At 44.5% G+C, this 15,624-nt stretch overlaps 1 protein-coding gene across 1 annotated transcript; it reads left to right on the top strand.

Annotated features, from left to right (window-relative positions):
• Positions 1-152: 152 nt before the first annotated feature.
• ANAPC5 (anaphase promoting complex subunit 5) lies at positions 153-13,722 on the top strand. The gene is made up of 17 exons (XM_064726884.1): positions 153-377; positions 458-537; positions 1,357-1,466; positions 1,855-2,050; positions 2,977-3,043; positions 3,787-3,888; positions 4,962-5,152; positions 6,004-6,085; positions 6,725-6,814; positions 7,694-7,875; positions 8,345-8,480; positions 9,343-9,417; positions 10,216-10,337; positions 11,465-11,572; positions 12,131-12,278; positions 12,857-13,019; positions 13,367-13,722. Exons 1-17 carry the CDS (start codon positions 174-176, stop codon positions 13,579-13,581), a joined length of 2,271 nt encoding a protein of 756 aa, XP_064582954.1. The 5' UTR covers positions 153-173; the 3' UTR covers positions 13,582-13,722.
• The last annotated feature ends 1,902 nt before the right edge of the window (positions 13,723-15,624 follow it).

The raw sequence follows: 15,624 nt of genomic DNA, 5'->3' as shown, positions 1-15,624 counted from the left end.
CCGGAACGTCTCTCTCGCGCCCGGCCCGTCGCGGCGGCCCCGCTGTGGCGGCGCACATCCCCTCCTCCGATTGGCTGCGGCGCTGCGCGCGCACGGGCGACGGCGCCGGCGATTGGCTGGCGGGGCGGGGGCGCGCGCGGTTTCCCGGGCGACGGGCGGGCCCCGGCGCCGCCATGGCGAGCGTGCACGACAGCCTGTACTTCAACCCGATGCTGACGAACGGCGTCGTGCACGCGAACGTGTTCGGCGTCCGCGACTGGGTCACCCCGCACAAGATGGCTCTGCTGGTGCTGCTCAGCGAGCTGGGCCGCGCCGGCCCGCAGCTCGGCCTGCTGGAGCGCCGCCGCCTCAACCGCCTGCTGCTGCCGCTGCTGCAGGTCGGGCACGGGCCGGGGCTGGGGGGAAGGGCGGCCCCGCTGTGTCGCGGCCTGTCGCGATATGTCGCTGTCCTCCGCAGGGTCCCGATATGGCGCTGTCGCGGCTGCGCAAGGCCATCGAGGAGTGCTGCCCGCACCTGGCCGGCTCCGTCCACATCAGGTGCGGGCCCGGGCGGGCGGGGCGGGGCGGGGCCGCCGGGGATGCCCCGCGCTGTTCGGTCCCTCCAGCGCGGGAAGGGCCCCGGAACCTGCAAATGTCCGGCTCTGAAAGCACCGGCTGGGCCAAAACTCTGCTTGGACAGTTTCGGACTTGTCATAGCTGAGTTCTGAAAGGCACCAACATCGAAGTGAGCAGATTGAAAGTTTCTGTGGGACAGAAGATCTGCTGTCATGTCAGATAACTCACCAAACAGCAAACTCACAATTCCAAAAATGCAAGCAGTACAAAAATTTAAAATTTTTGAAAACATTTTTAAAATTGTAAAATTTTTAAATGTCCAAAATAAAAAGAAAATAGTTCCCATTTGTTTTAAGAATAACCATCTCATCTAATTATTCTCATAATAAAGACCTATTTAAAAATAAAAACATACCCAAACATAATAATAATAAATAATATTAAAAATAATAATAATAATAATAATAATAATAATAATAATAATAATAATAATAATAATAATAATAATAATAATAATTATTATTATTATTATTATTATTATTATTATTATTACTATTATTATTACTATTATTATTACTATTATTATTACTATTATCATTACCACTATTTAATATTATCTTATCTCAGTATAAAACCTCCTGGGGTCCAAAAAATTAGTTATCACTTGTTTGCGTTTACTCATTTATGCAGGAAGCAGGGGAATATTTTTTTATGTCTATGTTAATACCCTAGAACATGTCATTTTCCCCCTGTTGTCTGTATTAATGCCCTAAAAAATGACATTTTCTTCCCCCTGTTTAGGTTAAAACTCATGGCAGAAGGAGAACTGAAAGACATGGAACAATTTTTTGATGATCTTTCCGATTCATTCTCAGGGACAGAGCCAGAAGTTCATAAAACAAGTGTAGTAGGTAAATAATTGTTATCCATAATATTTAAATAATAAATAATTGTTATCCATATTTTTGCTGTGATATCTGTCATTGATGTCACTCCCTCAGGACACAGCTTTGTTTTTTGGGGGAGGTTTTAAACTGCAGAATGTCATTTTTCTCTTGCTCAGATGTTGCCTATTAACTGATAGTTTTGCACATTGTGAGCTTGTTACTGATTTTAACAATTTATCACTTATCTTTAGTGAGATTTGATGATACACTGAGTTGTATCATCGAGATGAGACTCAGTAATTCCTGTTTAATTTCTCATTGATTTCTGTTTGATGAGGAACTGAGGGATGTTGTTGAAGCTGCTGGCCGTGGATTTGTGTCCTGGCTGCTCACAGCAGGATTCCTGTTCCAGGTCTGTTCCTGCGCCACATGATCCTGGCATACAACAAACTGTCCTTCAGCCAGGTCTACAAACTCTACACAGCACTCCAGCAGTACTTCCAGAAGGATGAGAAAAAGGATGGAGCTGATGAGAATGACATGGAGCTGACAAATCCAGACGAGCTGGATGGGAAAATGGAGAAAGAAGAACTTGATGGGCCTTTAAGGTGATCAATTCGTGTTAAAGCCTTTTCAGCCTTTTAAGAAAATGAATCTTTGATTTGTTTAAAGTCTCCTGCAGCCGGGCTGAGCTTTGTGGCCGCTCGTTTCCTTGGTGCCACCGTGTGGTGACATTTGGCAGTGGCTCGGGGAGGTGGCACTGCCCCATCCTCATCCTCCCCTGGGGAACACAGCCCAAAGGCAGCTGCTGCCCACAATTTCCCTCTGCTCTGTTGGAGAGGTCACTTCTGCTGCCAGCAAGGAAAGATTGCTCAATAAGGAGAAGTTGAATGGTTTTGTTTTGCTTTTCACCATTCTCCAAATAAAAGAACTCGTGTCTGTTTACCTGAGAAAGGAGAAGCAAACACTGAGAGTTTTCACCTGCTGAAAGGATGCTCCATTGTAAGAATAATTTGATGTGTCCATGTATTTAAAATGTACTTTGCAAACTGTATTTGTATAAACTTGTGCAGGAGTTGGTGAGTCAGACAGCAGCTCTGGGGTCTGGCTGTGTGCTGGGCTTGCTGCCTTTCCACACAGTAAATTGCAGAACAGCTGTTTCCAGCTGTTCCAGCTGTGATGGATGTGGCCAAAGTGCCAGTTAATCTCCTTGGGACTCTCTTCAGAAGACAGAAAACAGAGCAGAGCCATTTGAATATGTCAGCCCCAAATCTTCTCTGCTGTATTTCTTTAGGGTTTTTTAGGGTGATGTTGCTCTCAACCACAGGTTGAGAGCTAAACTGTGTGAAATCATTTGGTTTGCTGACTTTGATGGAGTAGATTTTGTTCTTTATTAAGTTTTCTCAGTGTTCTTTCATGCTTTGAGCTGCAATATCTCACAGACCTTTTGAAGCAGCAGTGTGGGGTGTGTGATGAAAAGTGTTCCTGTGCTGTGTTTCCTTGCCCTGTTTCTAACCAGAGTGTGTCTTACCAGGGAAGAAGAGATAGCCTGCACTGGGCCTCTTTCCCAGAAACAAGCAGAGTATTTTCTTTCTCAGCAGGTATGTTAATTCTCATTAAATGGAGGAAATGTTCCATAACACCAATTTCACCTTGAATTTTACCCACAGTGTCAGCTGAGATGTTTTCTGTGCTCTGGTAGAGCTTTGTTGATATCCTGCTTGTTGTTGCTCAGTGTGAGCACTTGGGGCTATGAGTGTTTCATGCAGACATGTCACCATATGCTGATATTTGGTGCTCACAAGGTCCTTCTGCTCTGCTTGCCTCACATTTCTGTGAAATGTGCAGTTTTGTTGGTTATTCCAGCTGGTAAATAAAAAAGGGAACAGAAATACACATGGACACAAATGTCAGTAATTCAATAGTCAGTAATGCTAATTTTAGTAGCTACATTTTTGTGATTTTTAAAATTAATTGAACTGCTTGGCAAAGCAAACTGGATTTATCAATTTCTTTTCCTGAGGGTTTTTTTTTCTATGAGAAGATACATACAATTCCAGTGAGCAATGTGTGGCAGTAGTTCTTCAGAGAGAAACTTAACCAAAATTCTTTAAATGTCTTTAAACAGTCCTTTGAATAAGGTTTTATTTGACTTGGTCTCTGTGATCTCTGGAAATTGAACACTGTAATGGAATATAGAACTGCCACTGTCATAATAGACAGAGCTGCTACAAAATCTTCTTTAATGTCCTCTCCAACCTGACAATCCTGCACCACAATATATTTTTATAACTCTCCTTATGGAATTACATTTCTTACTTGTACTGTTCAAATTTTATCCCAGGCTTCTTTGCTAAAGAATGATGAGACAAAGGCTCTTGCTCCAGCATCTTTACAGAAGGAATTGAACAACTTGTTAAAATTTAATCCAGACTTTGCTGAAGCAGTAAGTATCTTTTTCTTCATCCAGAATGGTTGTAAAAGGATTTCTTATCTCAAGGATAGGATTATTTGGAAGTAATTTATTCTCTATTGAAATATAAGTAGATGATAAAACTGGGAGGAAGTTGCATGTAAATGTTTAGTAATTCAGACTAAAACTCCTGAAGGTACAGGAACCTTAATTAAGCAAAGTACTTCTCCTTCATGCACAGATATAAACCTCTTAATTTTGGTGGGACTGAGTGCATTCTTGTTCAACTAAATCTAAAACTTATATAATTTGCCCACATTTTCCTAAGTAATTTCAGGCCTCATTCTCCTGTAGTTTAAAAATCATTACTAAGTGCAATATCTGTTAATTTGGCTGGTAGTTGTTCACTTTGCTTCTGGTCCTTAATAATAATTTATACTGAAAGCCACAGAGAGCTCATGCTGAGGGACCAGAGCTGTGGTGTGAGCTCTTGCTTTGTCCCTCAACAGCTTCTTCTTGAGAAACTTCCAAAGTTCAGCTCCTTCCTGCCTTGTTTTCTGGCCTTGCCTCCCAGCAGCCCTGGGCTGAGCAAAAAGATTTTCCTTGCTGCTGTTGGGAAGGGTATCCTTGAGAGGGCTGCCATAGTCCCTGCCTGGACTTCACAGCATAAAGGATTACCCTGCCCAGGTCTCAATGCCAAAGAGAAAATACAGAATTTTAGCATCTCCTTTCTATCTGCACAGCATTTGGAAGCAGTGCTGATGTTGTATCTTCCTGAGTGCAGGCACTGTGGGAGTGCTGCCTCCATTCCCACTCTCACATAAATGCAGAAATTCCATCTCTTCAGAGATCTCAGACTCTCTGGGATCTTTCTGACAGATCTTGTAATCTTCACCATTTGGCAAATCCTGTTAGGGCAAACAGCCAATATTGTCCAAGAAATTATCCAGTTTAATCCAGAAATTCTGCCCAGGTAGTATCAGCATTGCAACTTCTGATCAGTATTTCACAATTACATGTTTTGGACAGAAACACCCAGTAATTACAAACAAAACCTCTGGTTTAGTATCTGTACATTTAAAACTGATTTTCTTTCCCTTTTCCAGCATTATTTAAGCTACTTAAACAGCATCAGGGTGCAGGATGTCTTCAGTTCCACACACAGCCTCCTGCACTACTTTGACCGGCTGATCCTCACGGGGGCCGAGAGCAAGAGCAACGGGGACGAGGGCTACGGGCGCAGCCTGCGCTACGCCGCGCTCAACCTGGCGGCGCTGCACTGCCGCTTCGGCCACTAGTACGGGCTCCCTGAGCCACCCGGGCATGGCAGGGGCTGGGAGAGCTCCCCCTCCTTCTAAAAACCCTGCAGGGCATCTCTCTCACTGGGCAGCAGCTGTGGTTGGGTTGGGATCCTCGTGCGATCTTGGTTTGTTTGGGTTTGGTTTTGTTTTGGTGTTTGTTTGGTTTCCATAATAACCGAGCCATCTAAGAGTTGATATTTGTCTGTGTCCTGGTATTTTAAGTGTTCAATTACATTTCCATGATCTCAGAAGGGTCAGTGGGCATAATTGCCTATTTTCATCCATATTTTTATCCATACTTTCAAGAAAGTGTGGTTGGTTTTCTGCAAGTCAACAAAGAGCTGATGATTTGGCAAAAGAATAATTAAACCAAAAAAGCCATCCGAGCTTTTAAAATGCCACATGGGTTGGGGTTTATTTTGTTGATAAAGCTGGCCTACCCATCTTCATTTCTGGTTTGCATTTATTGATTGCTGCCTGGAGGCATGATGTGAAAGGACTGGAGAGGGGAAGGACACTGCAAAGTTGAGAGTAACAATTTCCACAAAGGCAGATTCTAAATGTTGCCCCTGTTCAAACAATAACTTGCCACCGTGGCCTGTACAGGGTTTGAGAGCCCACGTAGGGGTTACAGCTGCATTTTGGTTTGCAGATGCTGTCAGACTTTCTGTCCTGAAAACCAGAATGCACTGCTGAGTGCTGGGAGGAAAACACAGGCTGTGAGATCAGAGATCTGAGTGCATGATGCATAATTCAGATCAATATTCCTCTGGATCAGGACGCTGTATCTCGAGCACTGCAGGAACAGTAATTGTTCTCCCTCTGTCTGTCTGTCTGTCTGTCATAGCCAGCAGGCTGAACTGGCCCTTCAGGAAGCCATCAGGATTGCCCAGGAGTCCAACGACCACGTGTGCCTGCAGCACTGCCTGGTAAGAGCTCTGTGCCAGTGGGCCTGGAGCTGCTGCAGAGCTCCTCTCCCAGCAGCACCTCCCCAGAGCGCCTGACTGCCCAGCAGTGCCCTGGCATCACTCCTGGCACACAGGGCAAGGATCATGGCATGGTTTGTTGCAGCTCAGGGTTAATTCCTTAAGCAGGAATTGTTATCCCAGTGGAGATCTCAGTCTTGAGCTCAAAGTTGAGCCTTAGATGATGTAAAAAGAAGTGTTTCAGAAGCTGCCTCCTTTCTGTCTGTTGAATTCTCAGAGCCACCTTTAGAGCAAGCAAAGTGGGAGGGAAGGACTTGGATTTCTCTCTATTTTTCCCTGTAATTAACATTATAATGAGTTGACATCAATGGTGTCAAACTCCTGAGGTGCTGCATTCCACAGTTCCTGTATTTTTGTGCATCACTGAACCTCCAGGTTGGCTGGTGCCACACCAGCATCCCAGCCTGGATGCACTTCTGATAAGTTTTGCTGTGCAGCATTTAGTAGAAGTTTCCTTAGAATCAATCCTCAAGTGCTTGGCATTTCCAGTGACTTTTTGTGCATTCTCTAATAGCAAGCCAAGTTCAAAGTGCTGCAGCCATCAGTTATTTGCAATGAGAATTTGATCTTTTTCTTTGCTAGAGTTGGTTGTACATCCTGGAGCAGAAGATATTTGACAGCTGTGTTCTGCTGGAGCACTCTGTGAACAAATCCTTACATTTTGGATTGCCAGTGAGTCCATTTCATCAATCCTTAACTTTATTCTGGGACCAAACCGTGTGGCAATGGGCATGTGTGTGATCAGAGTTTGGGGTTTTGTGGCTTGTCTGTTCAAAATATGGGACTGGATTTAAACAAACATGTTTTAACACTCCAAAATCTACCTGTTTCTATGACTTTTATGCTTCCTATTAACAAGCCAGAGTTCCGTTGCTTTAATGCCAGAGCATTATTGCAAGGTTCACTGGTTTTCCTTCTAACTTGCTTGATTTTCAGGCAGAAAATCTCTCTGTGGCTACTGGCCCAGGCACATTTTGTTACAATCAGGTGCTCAGGGGAGGTTCTTAGGGCTCCACCTTCCCTGAAGCTCAGTGCTGATGCCTCTGGCAGGGCTTTGAGCACATGTTTACTTGTACAGCTCTGTGAAATCTTGCAGGACAGCCCTCCCCTTTGATAGATCTGTTGTCTGTTAATGTTTAGTTCTGTCTTCCCCAAATCCACAATTCCTTTGTTAAGAGAATTGTTCTAAAATTGACTAAAACTGCTGGGAGATAGGAGCAGCCATGGCCTCTGTGGGGAAGGAAAGCAAAGGCTCTGTTTTCACAGCAGTTCTGGAGAAATCCAGGTACTGCTCCTGTCCTCCTCCATAAGATTTCTGTGTGGGGGAGTGGAAATTACCTTTCACATCCAACAAAATGACATTCACATATGTGTGGGTGTGCATAAGTGAGTATTTAAAGAAATGCCTGGAGCAGTGTTCCTTTGTCTGTGCTGTCTTTTTGGGATTCTTTTTTAGTAGTTCAGAACTCTGCTCCAGTGTAATTTGCCAGCCTGGGGTACTCTGTTGTCTTCCATCACTGTAGGTATGTTGTTTTTTTTCCTTCTTCCCAGTATCTTGCTTCCTTGGGAATCCAGTCCTTGGTTCAGCAAAGAGCTTTTGCAGGAAAGGCTGCCAACAAACTAATGGATGCCTTAAAAGATTCTGATCTGTTGCATTGGAAGCACAGCCTGTCAGAGCTCATAGACATCAGCATAGCACAGAAAACTGCCATTTGGAGACTGTACGGCCGCAGGTATCGGCTCTGTTTGCAACTCCTGCATTAGCTGCTGCACTTGTTGGCACATAATGCATTTCTATGGGTGTAACAAGTGCCTGTGTCTCTCCAGTGCACTAAAATCAAGCAATCAGACTGTGATTCAGTACAGGCTGAGTGCAATTATTTCCATTCTCTTGTGTTCCTTTAAAACTCATACTGAAGAAGAGATAGAGTTTCCATTTAGTAGTGGCAAATAGATCATAAATTGTTCCTGTGCCCCCACTTTCAGCATCTCTGTGCTTTGGCTGTGTGCAGCTTTCAGTCTGTAGTACTTGCTGTGCCTGCACAGTGCAGAGTCTCTGGACAGAAGTTATTTTACAAGTTTTCCTTCTCCCCAGGCCCCTGGCTTAACCAGACAATGTAGACTATTGTCATAATAAACCCATAGATTAAAAATGGCTGTTGTTTGCTGCTTGAAAACTAACAGATATTTCTCTTGCACAAGCACCATGGCACTTCAGCAAGCGCAGACCCTGCTGAGCATGAACAGTCTGGAGGCTGTGAACGTGGGCGTCCAGCAGAACAACACCGAGTCCTTTGCCGTGGTGCTGTGCCACCTGGCAGAGCTGCACGCCGAGCAGGTGAGCTCCAGGCCTGCCTGCACCGGGTGCCGTTTGCTGAGAGCGCCTGTGGGTGGTGCTGACAGAGGGTGCAAGACTCCACTTGTGGTTTTTGCTGCCCTTAACGCCCTTTTGTGGGGGCCTGAATATATGTTGTATTGTAAGACCTGTGTGGTTCTGAGTTGCTCCAAACGAGCTACAGCTGCAGGGTCCTTAGTTGGGCAGCAGCTGTAGCTCGTTTGGAGCAACTCAGAACCACACAGGTCTTACAATACAACATATATTCAGGCCCCCACATTTCCCCCCTTTTCTTTTAACAATTATACAATCACAATACACATACAGTTCCAGCTCTCAGGCTGCCACAGCTCTCAGCTGTCCTATCTTCTATAGTCCCAGCTCTCTGGCTGATATTTCAAAGTCCCAGCTCTCAGGCTGCCACAGCTCTCGGCTGTCCGGGGGATTCCATACCTTCTATTGATGTTTGGTTGCAGTGTTCTTCCTCACACGGGGTCACCAGTTGTTGTAATCTTTGCTGCAGTGTTGTTCTTCCCTCTCTGCTGGGGCTCTTCTCCATTCTCTGCAGCACAGTCCTTTCTCTCTTCTCAGGGGCTCCTCTTGGGCTCTCGACCCACCCCTATTTATTTCCGTTATCTTCACGAGCTACAGCTGCTGCCCAACTAAGGACCCTGCAGCTGCAGCTCGTTTGGAGCAACTCGGACCCACACAGATCCCACAATACAACATATATTCAGGCCCCCACACCCTTTAACTCTGGGGGCAGAGACAATGCAGGGTGTTTGCTTGGCAAATCCCTTCCCTGAGGGTTGTGCTGGAAGGGAGGGGAGCAGGGTGCATTAATCAGTGTCCTTCTGTGTTCCAGGGGTACTTTGCAGCTGCTTCTGAAATACTGAAACACCTGAAGGAGAGATTCCCTCCCAACAGTCAGCATGCACAGGTAGAATACTTGCATTCAGCCTGTAAGTTGTGTCACCATTGTACAGTAGGATCTGAATCCCACTGATCCTGAATTTTCTCTGGATGCCTTGGGCTATACATTTTCCCATTTCCCTTGGCTCGTCCTCATGGGAAGCTGTGCAGCAGCAGCTTTTTTACAAAAGCATGGAAAAGCTGCCTGGGTTGTTTTCAGACTGGTGGGACATTTCTCTTACCACAACCTCCTAAGATGAAGCTGTTCAAGTAGAAATTTCATTAACAGAGGAATATACATCTGCTTCATGAGCACATAGAGCAATTAAAGGCTCTGCATTGATTTGAAGCTTCAAAGTTCTGTTTAATTAGTGCTGCTTATTTTGATATATTACAATCCAGAAATAACTGAGATAATAGGCTAATAACCTGATTTTGTGTGACTCTGGGAAGCATTGCCACAGGAGTCTATAAGATAGTATTTACATTGAAGTGCTTGAGATCCCATTAGATGTAGTGTGGGCCTTCTCTTTTCACTACAGAACAAGTCTACTTGTCTACAAGTCTCAAATCATTAGTAATGATTTAAAACAGCCTTTTCACATAAAATGCAGTCAAGTAGGTGAGCTTCAATATTGAAACATTAATCCAGACCTGAGCATTTCTGTTGAGGACAGTAATTCAGTAAATCCAATAATTGGACAGTGGAGTTAGTGTGTCTGGAGATAAATACCCCTGGGGGAAAATAAAAAGTGAATTCTAATTTAGGATTGGAAAATGAGCAGGCACAATTTCTAAAGCTTGTTTCTGGATGTTCTTTGTTTAGCTTTGGATGCTGTTTGATCAGAAAATACAGTTTGAGCGAGCCATGAACGATGGCAGATACCATGTAGCAGATTCTCTTGTAGCAGGAATTACAGCACTAAATAGCATTGAAGGTGTATACAGGTAAGGAATCGTGGGTCTCTGTGCACTTGCAGGTTTCTTCCATGCAGATCATGAAAAATTAGCACAATGATCACTGACAGCCACATGTGCTTACATTTTTTTTCCCTTTCCAGAACTAGTTAAGGTTATGGGGTCTAACCTATAGGGCTGTTCCTTTAGAGCATGTCCTGCAATAATAATTTGTAGTTGTTTCTCTGGGCATTTTAAGAACTGGAATAGCTGAAGTTGGTTTTATTCTAGGGCTGTGAATCTGTCATGGTAAGGTCTTCAAAATCTGCTATACTCAAACCTGAGCACAAGGCAGATTTTTATGTCAAAGAGCTGGGGAGGGAGCTCAGGCCTTGAGTGAATTCCTCTGTGGCCTGGTTTCTACATCTCCAAAATGGAACAATGTGATTTTTTTTTTCCACTCACCTTAATGTGGTCTTGTTCCTAAATGAGAATGACATGTTAAAAATAGTTACAGTTAAAACTTGGTATTTGGTGAATATGAAAACCAACGTAGTGTTCAAAGAATTTCTTGTCGATTTTCAAAGGCAAAACACCTAAAAGCAGCCAGTGCCAGTCAGCCAGAAGAGCAGTATTCAAGCTGTGGGACCTGATGCTTGTCCTTCTGGAATTGGACTGATCATGAATTGCCTGATCTTTAAATACTCTGCTCAGTCTCTGGTTCAGGGCATTTATACCCATCTCCTGCTGCTGTGCATTTGGTGCTGACTTCCCTGCTCTCCATTTTCCTGGTGCTCCATCTCCTTGTTAGCTCAGGCCAATTTTAGCTGCTTTACCTCATACCTGTTTTCCTCACAGATAATTACTTATGCTCTCTAGCTTGCATGTCCTCCCACTTCTGCTGCCTGTTTGGCCTTTGGTTTTGGCAATCCCTGGTTTCTATCTAAAGCTGTTTTATGAGTTTGATCCTTTCTGCCTGGGAGTTGTCCAGTTGGCACCAGGGAGATCTGTTTTTCCTCCTGTCTGTGTGTGCAGCATGTGTACACTTTGTCAGGCTGCCAGTCTGCAGTTACAAGAAACACAGGTCACAAAATAGAGACCTGTTTCACTGTGTTCTGAAGAGCAGAATTCTATACAAAGTACAAAAATACAGTGATGTTTTCTTTCTACCACGACAGAAAAGCCATTGTATTGAAAGCCCAAAATCAAATGTCAGAGGCACACAAACTTCTGCAGAAATTGTTGATCCACTGCCAGAAAATCAAGAACACCGAGATGGTGATTAGGTAAGAATGTTTCATTTGCAGAGTATTAAAGCCACTTTGCAGTGATGAGAATCAGCCATTTCAATTTGTCTGTGTTCAGACTTCACTAGTCCTCAGATTACCTGCTGTGATTCTGAGATTACAGAGTCATTTCAATTATTAATCACAGTATGGAGGAATCCTCAAAATATTGTGTCATTTAAACCTAGTTATTTTTAATATGTAAACTAAAAGGTGGTAAAGTTAAAGTTCCATGAAGGTTCCTGGAAGAAGGAAACACTGCATCTAAAATAAATAGGAAATGTGTGTGTGTGTAGTTTTACCTTGGTGTAAATCTTGAGAGAGCTATTTATCTTTTTTTAAAGATATTATAGATTCTAGATTACAGATTATATATATTATTTAATCTTTTGTATGCCTGTGGCATCTCCTTTTAAGGGTGTAATTGAAATGTATTGTATATGTAGCAGTGTAATTCGTAATAAAAGCAATCCCATTGTGGATGGAACAATTCCCTGGGAACAAGGGGCCATTTTTCACCCAGAGTGAAGTCTGTAAGTGCTGCTCCCTGTTTGCCAGGGTGCTGCTGTGCATGGCAGAGCTGTACTGGAGGTCCTCGTGCCACACCATCGCGCTGCCCGTGCTGCTGCAGGCCCTGGCCCTGGCCCGCGAGTTCAGCCTGCAGTACTTGGCCTCTGAAACCGTGCTCAACTTGGCTTTCTCCCAGGTAGGGCTGATTTGTGTTTTCACAGGGCTGCAGGGCAGCAGGGCAGCATTTATTCTGGGGATCTGGATGCTGTTTTTACTCCTGTGAGATTTAAGAACACAGCCTTGTTGGAATTAAATTATTGATTGTGAAGAAGCAAACTCTGGATGGAAAAGCTTTCGAGGAAATTAATAAAAGTTGAGTTTCATGTGTATCACTAAAATTTATAGCTATTGTATATAATTAAGCAGCATACATTTCCCCTGTCTTAATGTCTTCAGTTATCTTTTCATGCTGGTATTTTGGCTTTCAAGCAGCACAGGTTGGCTTGTATATTAAAATTAATGCTGGTAATGAGTTCAGTTATATTGTTTATTCTGAGAGGCATGGCTGTCAGCACTGAGTAGAGAAGCCTTTCCCAATCATTTCTACTCACAAGTTTTGATTTAAAAGAAGATTGTCGGGAAAAAGTTGAAAAAAAAAATTGCGTGTGTTACATCATGTTGGTAGAAACAGACAGGGCTTGTGTTGGTGTTCCCTGAAGAAGCTGCTCCTGTCAGTGCATTCCAGTGTGAGACCAACAAGGATTTCTCTTTCAGCTGATCCTTGGCATTCCTGAACAAGCCCTGAATATCCTGCACATGGCAATAGAACCTGTCTTGGCCCACGGAGCTGTCCTGGACAAAGGCTGTGCCATGTTCCTGGTGGCCAAATGTCAGGTGGCTTCTGCAGCTTCCTACACTCCACAAAAGAAGATTGAAGGTAGTGTGAAGAGTAATTCTCTCTGAAACTGCTCACAAGTGCAAACCAGTGTCTGTACTGGAATCCTGCTACACCAGAGTGTGTTACCTGGTTATTGTATACAAAATTCATTAGGAATTAGTTGTTGCACAGATGTTTATAATGGAACATTGTTTATCTGCATACTTTCACACACATATTTTGCAGCAAAGGCTGAATAATAGAAAGTAGCTGAGAGACCACGTTGCTAAGACACAAATGGTTTTGAAAAGCTGAGGAATTTGTAATTGGCCTCCTTAGACTTGAGCTGCCTTGGAGATATTACTGTGATATTTTCTTAAATATGAATGTCCCCCTTTTTCCCACAGCTTTGGAATCTGCTATCTTGAATCTAAATGAAGCCAAGAGTTACTTTGCCAAAGTGGACTGCAAAGAGCAGCTCAGAGATGTTCTCTACTTGCAAGCGCGGCTGTTGCACACCCTGGGCAGGACCCAGGAAAGGAACAAATGTGCCATGTTGTTCCGTCAGCTGCACCAGGAGCTGCCAGCACACGGTGTCCCCTTGATCAATGCCTTCAAGTGATGCATTTAAAGATGAGATTTGTTTGTTTTCCTGTTCTGGTTTTGTTTGTTTGTTTTCTTTTTTTATGAACACCTTTTTATTGTATTCAGTCATCCGGGTTTCAGAATAACTGCCAATAAATCATGGTCTGCTCTTGAACAAATTTGTGTTTTGTAACACAAATGTCATTTTCCACCCATTTCACTTTTATTCTCTACTTGAAACTAAGAAATTAGCAGGGAAAAAAGAGAAAAGACCCTCTTGACTGTGTTGTAAACACACTGCGGGGAGCAATGTAGTCACGAAGTACTGTTCTGTTCTTAGGAGTGACATTTCCCAAATCAATGCAGGCTTTATGAACACAGGAGTACAAAAAAATAGTGGAAAATGTAGGCAAAGCTCCTTTGTGCTCTTTTTAAGTGGTATGGAAGGAGGAGTCTCATTTAAAAAGTGTCCTTGCTTTTAACCTGTCTGCAGTTGCTGTTTATGCTGCAGAAACAGATGGTGCTGGCAGAAAGGGCAAAACCAGGGTTCAGTCAGAAAGGTGTAACAGTGCAAAGTCCTGGCGCTGTTGTTTCATGTGTCCTTGTGCAGAGGGGGGATGAGGAAAGGAGGAGTGGGAAACAACAGCCCCAGCTCGGCTGAAATGTTTTATTGTGTGCTTTCTCCCCTCAGCACTGTGTGTCATTCACCTGCTCTGCTTTTATGGGTGAATAGATGGAGATCACAACTGAAGTATCTGGGGGGGCCAAGAAATCTGGAGAGGGACTTTGGACAAGGGCCTGGAGTGGATTGGATTCCCAGGGTTGGATGGGGAATACCACCCTGTGAGGGTGGGGAGAGGCCCTGGCACAGGGTGCCCAGAGCAGCTGTGGCTGTCTCATCCTTGAAGTGTCTAAGGCCAGATTGGGCAGGGCTTGGGATAGTAGCAGGTGTCCCTGCCCATTGGTGGACTTTGAGATCCCTTCTATCCCAAACCATTGTGTAACTGAGTGTGTGATGCTCATTTTGGAAGAAAATTTCATTTTGACTGTCGTGTGCAATTTGAGGGCAGACAAGATTGCACTCCTGTGAGTGTAAACCTTTGGTGGGTGCCACTCACCTGGTGACTGAGGAAAGCTGAGCATCATTAAAGCCCCAGAGCTACCCTGCTTGGAAGCAGCAGATTTAACTGTGGCATTGCCACACCAGACCCAAACCTGGTTCTGCTGGAGCTGGGCCAGGTAAGGAGGAAGAGAGAAGCACTAGGGTGTGGTTGAGACAAGCATAGCCCGGTGTTAGTTTACACATTCCATTAATTAGTGCTGCATCGGGGCTCTTGGCAGATCATCAGGGCCTTGATTTTAAAACGAGGTTTCCAACGGCAAAGGGGAATTCAGCTTTGTGGAACGCTGGTGATGCCTCATTCCCTCTCTGCTGCGTTTTAACCAACATCGAGGAGTTTAAGCATTAAAATGTTCAGAGCACCTACAGCGTTCCGGTAAGTAATCTGATTTTTAGAGTGGCTTTCAGGATTCTGGTCAGAAATACAATGTTTATCGACAAAGCTGGCATGGAGACCTGGCTCTGCTCTGGGGAGCTCTACAGTGTCAAAGTGGTGCCCACAAACGAGCCTTTAAGCAAAATGAGGAAGAGGGTTTGGCCAGCTGTGGCATTTGCATCTGCTCAAGGCTGAAGCTGTTGCTTCATGTAAAGAAAACCGGGGGTGAGCTTGGTGCAGAAATGGTGCTGGATGGAAATAAAAACAAACCCCAAATACCGGACAAAGCAAGGGGTATGTTTGCCGAGGGCTGGTGTCAGCCGGGTGTTAAAGGCCGTGCAGATAGCAGATTCCAAAGCCTTGCCCGTGAGCTCTGTCTCAGCGCTACAGAGCTGTAACTTGTGCGGGAACTCTTTGGTGGTGGCCTCTGTGACATTTCCAAACAACTGCTTTCCAAACCGCCCCTTTGGGTGATGCTTTGGGCAATCGCTGAGTGCGGGGGACCTGGCGCGGGTACCCCGTTTGTCCCCAGCCGACCTGCCGCCGGCAGCCCAGGGTTTGCAGGGGCCGGGGCAGGAAGCGGC

The sequence above is a fragment of the Zonotrichia leucophrys genome, chromosome 15 (assembly GCF_028769735.1).
Source record: "Zonotrichia leucophrys gambelii isolate GWCS_2022_RI chromosome 15, RI_Zleu_2.0, whole genome shotgun sequence".
Lineage (NCBI taxonomy): Eukaryota > Metazoa > Chordata > Aves > Passeriformes > Passerellidae > Zonotrichia > Zonotrichia leucophrys.
This window is presented reverse-complemented; position numbering and strand designations above follow the sequence as displayed.

Excerpts from the sequence above, each read along its gene's own strand:
- ANAPC5 (XM_064726884.1), top strand. The coding sequence starts at position 174 with ATGGCGAGCGTGCACGACAGCCTGTACTTCAACCCGATGCTGACGAAC. Across the intron at positions 5,153-6,003 it reads CACTGCCGCTTCGGCCACTA|CCAGCAGGCTGAACTGGCCC; the intron begins GTACGGGCTCCC and ends TGTCTGTCATAG. Across the intron at positions 12,279-12,856 it reads TCAACTTGGCTTTCTCCCAG|CTGATCCTTGGCATTCCTGA; the intron begins GTAGGGCTGATT and ends TTTCTCTTTCAG.